At 47.6% G+C, this 6,542-nt stretch overlaps 1 protein-coding gene across 1 annotated transcript; it reads right to left on the bottom strand.

Annotated features, from left to right (window-relative positions):
• Positions 1–627: 627 nt before the first annotated feature.
• On the bottom strand, positions 628–1,379 carry LOC127785957 (uncharacterized). The gene is made up of 2 exons (XM_052313283.1): positions 1,215–1,379; positions 628–1,122 (listed from the first exon to the last, which is right to left on the bottom strand). Exons 1-2 carry the CDS (start codon positions 1,377–1,379, stop codon positions 628–630), a joined length of 660 nt encoding a protein of 219 aa, XP_052169243.1.
• Positions 1,380–6,542: the final 5,163 nt, after the last annotated feature.

Genomic DNA, 6,542 nt, shown 5'->3' with positions numbered 1-6,542 from the left:
CATAGGTAAAAAACCATCTAGGTGATTGAGTGGAAAAAGCTAACTCTAACCTTACGATATAAGCTCAGGCATTAAAAGGCTGAAATGTCATACGGGGAGGCCTTAGTATAACAGCTAGTTTTTCATCTGGGAGAACAACTGGTGGCCCTTTAATGGGCCGATCTATTATCACTAAGGACATCAGTCTGCCGCCGAATCTCTGCAATGGGCCTAAATGGGCCGATGAATAAGTTGACCAGACGTCCCTCGACTATACGTCAAGTTCGTATAACATCCCTATAAACCACAGTACCAGAAAGATAAAAGTACAGCGAAGGTCCCTCAACTTGTCATCGAGTTACAAAATCATCTCCCAACCACAAAACCGGATACCGGAGGTCCCTCAACTAACAAAACCGTTCGCTTGAGGTCCTCTGGTGGTTTTGACCCCGGTTTTGTCTGACGTGGCGGGTGAGTCAGCGTGGGCCCACGTGGACCCCACCTGTCAGCATTGCCACATCAGTCTTCTCTCTCTTTTCCTTTCTTCTCTGTTCTTTCCCATCCTCATCTCTCTCTCCGTTCTCTCTGACAGGCGACAGCGACTGGCAACGCGGCTTCCCCTCTTCTCTCACTTCTCCTCTCGGGCAACTACCAGGGCGGGTAGGGAGGAGGACGCCGGCGCGGCCGACGACGTGGTGACGGGAGCACGAGGCGACGCGGCGGCGGGAGCCGGGGCGGCGCCGCATCCATGACCTCCGGATGGAATCTCACTGAAGCCGCCGCCGCCACCCACCGCAGTGGCTCTCCAGCGGCGCCATCAGCTCCTCCGCCCGCAGCGCTGCCTCGTCGAGGTTGCCTTCGCCGTTGTCGAGGACGGATTTGAGCTTGCCGACGGCTTCGTCGATGGCGTCCAACGCGGTGGGAGCACGAGGCGACGCGGACGGCGGACGCGACCACCACTGTGAGCGAGGAGACGACGTCGATGGCGAGGAGGACGCGCGTGCGGCCGCCGGGGCACCGCCGACTTGCTGGCACCCTGCACAGACGCGATCGCCGCTGTGAGCGAGGAGACGACGTCGACGGCGAGGAGGACGCGCGCCACGACCGCCGGGGCACCGCCAACTTGCTGGCACCACCGACTTGCTGGCAACCAAACCGGATCGAGTCAGATCGAGCGGAAGAGGAGCGGGAGCTGCTGCGGTGGTGAGGAGGCGACGGCTCCAGTGGAAGCATACACTTACGAAGTTGCCAAGCGCGACGGCGTTGAGGAAGGTGGAGGGGCGGCGCGGGCTGGACTCATCGGAGGGGTTGTTGTCACCCAGGAGGAGAGAGGCGGCCTGGCACATGGACTCGGCGAGCTGGACGAGCTTGTCCATGGCCTCCATGGCCGACGACGACATGGGCGGCGACGATGCCGAGGCGGCGCAGGCGGCCAGGGGAGGAGCGGCGCGCGGACGGCCGGGGGCAGAGCGCACGACGCGGCGACGGGCCCGGACGAGGAGGAGGACATGGCAGCGTGGTGGGGAGATTCTTACCGGCGGGCACCGCTGTCGCTGCCCTCCTCCTCCTCGTCCGGGCCCGCCGTTGCGTCGCCCGCCTACGCCCGGGCCGCCGCCGCCGCGTCGCTCGCTTCGCCCCCGGCCGTCCGCGCGCCGCGCCTCTCCCGGCCGCCCGCGCACCGCCCCACCCCCGTGTTGACAGAAAAGACGAGGCCTGGGAGATCTGCTTAACTTCAGTGCAAGTCCAAAGCTCGCCTTCGAATGTATGAGCGTGCCAGTTGATTTGATCCTGTAATCAACAAGAAATAGAGACAAAGAATTCGTGGTTAAATCTATAAATGATAGCCGATCGGCTAGGTGCCGATGACATATCATTTATCTTTGAGCCGATGTCATATATGAATCGATCGACGGTTATAAATAGATAGTAAGGAACTAAATCTATTCGATCGGCTATAGATATTAACGATATATAGTTCTTATATTAATATATACTTAAATAAAGTGATTGGGATAGATCGGTCATCAAGCCGAGACAATATAAATCACTTAGATCGAAATATATATTAATAACAGGATTATATATGTTTATAGCATAGCCGATCAGATAGATTCTAGCATGTATCGGCTAATACTCCGATACTACTTTATATAAAGATATCAAAACAAATATAATATACCAAACAAAAGCTTAATATACTTAAATGCAATAAGATCCTGACATAAAGGGCGGATTTAACATGTCATTGAAGTATATAGATCTAATATGCTTAAATCAGATAAGATCAGCTGAAACTCCGATACTACCCTAATCGGCAACCAGAGGACAGGCTAGAGATTAATATTCTAAGCACGACTTAATAGATCAAACTCAACTGATGCAGCATTAAGTATGAAAGGAAGAACAATATCTAGACAATCAAGCCGCTGGGTGTTTCATAAAGTGGTAGATATCTTAGCCGATGCATTGTTCAACATTTGGTATAGATAGCCGAGAAGGATTTTGCCCAAGGGAAATTGTTTCTTTGATCCTAAGGCTTCGGCTACAAATTGCCAATTGGTTGTGGGACCACAGCTGGATCCACAGAAGAGAAACTTTTCTAGCCACGTTAGCAAGAAAGCTACGTGCTCCCGAGGAGTGACATGCCCTTTGCCCATGTATGCCGCTACATAACCAGACCACCCTCCTATGCTTTTGGTCTTGAAGTCAAATTGGTTCTTGTTCATACTCATAGGATTAGCCGATGAAGTTACATCTAATACAGTAATCATGATGATGTCAATCAAAGCTGAAGTCATCGACCCTTGGTTAAATAAGAAGGCATTGATGGTGTTAGACCAGAAATAGATGGCGACAGCCATCAGAGGTTCATCCTTCGCAGAATTGGCTATGGTGAGAGCAAGCGCTTGGCCGATCCAATCTCATCCCAGTGGGCTTTCTTACTATTCGATATGCGTTGGTACCAGGTGGTCCAGCTCTTATCAGGGGTAGGCTTTTCGAGAGATGGCCAAGACTTGAAGGTATTCTTCCAGTGACCCAAGTTAGGGTTGGCTAGTCTAAAGGGGATTCTGTTGGTTTCACCAATGATGAAATCAGTGGGGTCAAGATTGCCGATTGGGCCAAGAAAATAGTGGTTTTTGTGCGATAGGCTGGGAATCACAACTAGGTTGGAAAGGTGCTGCAAATCCAAAGGAATCGGGAAGCAGAAAACATAATGAGAAAAGGAGAAATCGATTTCATGCGAGGAAAAGGGATCTAGTCGGTGAGAACTTACCTTAGCGTACTCGGCCGATGGCGCAGTAGACGGGCTAGTGGAAGACGACATCGCCGCAGGCGGAGATCTGATCAAAAGCGAAATCGCCTGGGGATCGCTTTTGCGTCGGAGGAATCGCCGGAGAGAGAAAGGACAAAGTTTCGCTTGAGCGGTGAAAACGGAAGTCACGGCGTGAGATTTTTTGAGGGCAACGGTTGGTATTTAAAGCGATAGAATAACGGTCGAAAAACGGTAGAGTGCGAAACTTGCTCGGAGTCGGTACACGGCAAATCCGGAACATTATCAAATATCCCGGACTTGGGGGGCATGTGTTAACGACCAAATTTGGTAATATCAGCATCGGAAAAGGAGATTAGATCAAGGTGGAGTCGAAGGTGGAGATTGATCCGAGAACAAAGCAAGAATCAGCTGAAGTCCAGATCGGCTACGATTAGGATCGGCTAGGTCTGAGTCAGACTAGGTGAGCCGATGCAGCCGATTCTGACAGTATAATTTGGTGTATGACATTGGGTTGAATTGAGGTGCTTCAAGATGATCGCCGTACATGGATAGAGTCCTCAGAAGGCAATTGTATCTATTAATTAGAATGTTTTATGTAACTTCCTTAGAGATATGTGTGGGCAAAAGTCTACCGCAAAGACTTATGGTATCTTAGAGTTTGTTAGAGATAGTGGTCGTGTCCGGTATGGACATATCTTGTAATTCTCGGGTATAAATAGACCCCGAGCCCTATGTAATTTTTAACACACACGTTCAATACAATTTCGGCGCATCGCCACCTTTTTGCTTTAGTTTTGTTTTGGCGCATCCTCCTCCTTCTCCTGTACAACAATCATTGAGTGACCGAACTCCATCGGCCGTGGGGAGTCATCATATTGTGGAAGAAGAACAACCGGCTGCTCCTGCTATCCCAGTAAGTTTTCCTTTGATGCAAGAATTTAGATCGACTATATTGACTTAGCTCTCAAACTTTCTGAACTTATACCTGCAGGTTCTAGCGGATCTCTTTTCTTTTCATATCAAAGATTATCTTGATGAGGCAGAAGAAGATACTTCAAGCAAAGCTCTAGCTCCCTTATCTGACGATGCAAAGAAAACACTTGAAGATATCTCGCGTCGGCTAGAGGCCTCTTCTCTGGATAGCTTAGTGGTCGACTGTGGATCGATTAGGACACGATTGCACGAAGTTCAAGCTCTAATTCCTGAAGAACTGGCCGATGTCCTAACTCTAGCCGCTTATCTTGAGCAACATCAATTTAAACTAGAAAAAGCCAAGCTAAGATTAGCCGAACGCCGTGAGCGCAAGGAGATTGAAGCCACAATCCAAGTCAATCGGCAGCTTGTGCATGAAGAAAAAGTCAAACTCGATCAGCTATCCGAAGGTCCGATCAAATCCAAGATCGATCGGCTTGAAGCCCGCAAGATCGATCTCTTGGCACAGCTTGAAGAATGCAATGCTGAATTGGATATGGAGCACAAAAAGCTAGCCGATCTCCCAAAATCTGTCGAAGAGCAAAAAGCAAGGCTTAAATCGGCTATCAAGAATGTTGCTGACCTAACCAAGTCCTTGAAGATCATTTCTGGGACTGATGCTCAAGATGCCCAAGCCATTGAAGAAGTCGAACAAATTAGGCAAAGAGTTATTTCGGCTATCCAGCAGTACTTGTCTCAATAACTTTTGTGTAATAGGACTTAGAAATTCTTGTAATCGGCTAAGATACCTTAATACCCTTCTGTTTTAACAATCCTTTGTGCCGATTAACATAACTTCTAATTTTCACTTTCATTTTTTGTATGTATATGCCCCCCAATTTTATAATGTCAACAGCATTGATAAAATTAGAAAAACAACTAAGGGCGATATAACAATATCGGCCGTTATATATCGGCAAACCATAACCGATTACAATTAGAAAAACGACTAAGGGCGATATAACAATATCGGCCATCTCAAGACGATGTAAAACACATCGGCTGTCATGCATCAGCAACACTAGCCGATCATGCGTCAACCGAAACACTTGAGTAATACTTCTTCAAGTATTTGCCATTGAGCGCTCGTCCATAAACCTCACCATCAAGCCCTTGCAACATATATGCCCCTTTAGACACAACCTTATAGATTTGAAACGGTCCTTCCCAATTTGGTGACCACTTGCCGAACTTGTTATCCCATGTTCCAATCGGCAAAATCAACTTCCATACAAGTTCACCTTCCGAAAAATCCTTAGGCATTACTTTCTTGTTATAATGCCTAGCAACTCGTTCCTTATCTTTGGTAACCTTAGCAAGGGCTCGTAAACGCGATTGAACCAAGTCCTCCCTCTCATCGGCCATAAGGTTATAATACTCATCGGCTGTCAAACCGTCTTGCAATTCTATCATTCTAGAGCCGATTCTAAGTTCCCATGGCAAAACAGCTTCATGTCCATAAAAAAGCTTATAAGGAGGAACTTGAATTGATCCATGACAAGCCATCCGATAAGACCACAATGCTTCGGCCAACCGGGTATGCCATTGCCAAGGATAATCAGAAAATCTTCCGCTTAATTAATTTGATCAAGCTCTTGTTAGATGCCTCGGCCTGCCCATTAGCTTGTGCATAATATGGTGAATAATTCAACAATTTGATACCCACGCTATCGGCAAACCGAACAAACTCATCGGACACGAAGATTGAACCTTGATCAGTTGTAATAGTTTGAGGAATACCAAATCGGTAGATTATATGTTCTTGAACAAATTGAATTGCATCCCCAGAATCAACTTTCTTCAAAGGAATGGCCTCCACCCACTTGGTGAAATAATCAGTCGCCACCAATATAAACTTATGCCCTTTACTTTATGGTGGGTTTATCAGACCGATCATGTCAATTCCCCAACCTCTAAATGGCCACGGTTTAATAATAGGATTCATAGCCGACGCCGCCGCTCGTTGAATTGCCCCAAACTTCTGACAATCTTGACACCCCTTATAATATCTGAAGCAATCCTCCAGCATTATCGGCCAAAAATACCCTGCACGCCGAAGTAACCACTTCATCTTATGGGCCGATTGGTGAGTGCCACAAATTCCTTCATGAACTTCGCCGATTGCAACTTTAGCCTGATCGGCACTCAAACACTTAAGTAACACTCCATCAATCGTCCGATAATAAAGCTCATCATCCAATAGAGTATACTTCAACGCCTTATATCTTAATTTCCTAGAAGCCGATTGAGATGGATTATGTAAATATTGATGCACATCATACCTCCAATCATCGGCTGTTATTGCTGCAATTTCAAC

The sequence above is a fragment of the Oryza glaberrima genome, chromosome 10 (genome assembly GCF_000147395.1).
Source record: "Oryza glaberrima chromosome 10, OglaRS2, whole genome shotgun sequence".
NCBI classification, from domain to species: Eukaryota; Viridiplantae; Streptophyta; class Magnoliopsida; order Poales; family Poaceae; genus Oryza; species Oryza glaberrima.
The sequence above is the reverse complement of the archived record's forward strand: the minus strand, read 5'-3'. Positions and strand labels throughout refer to the sequence as shown.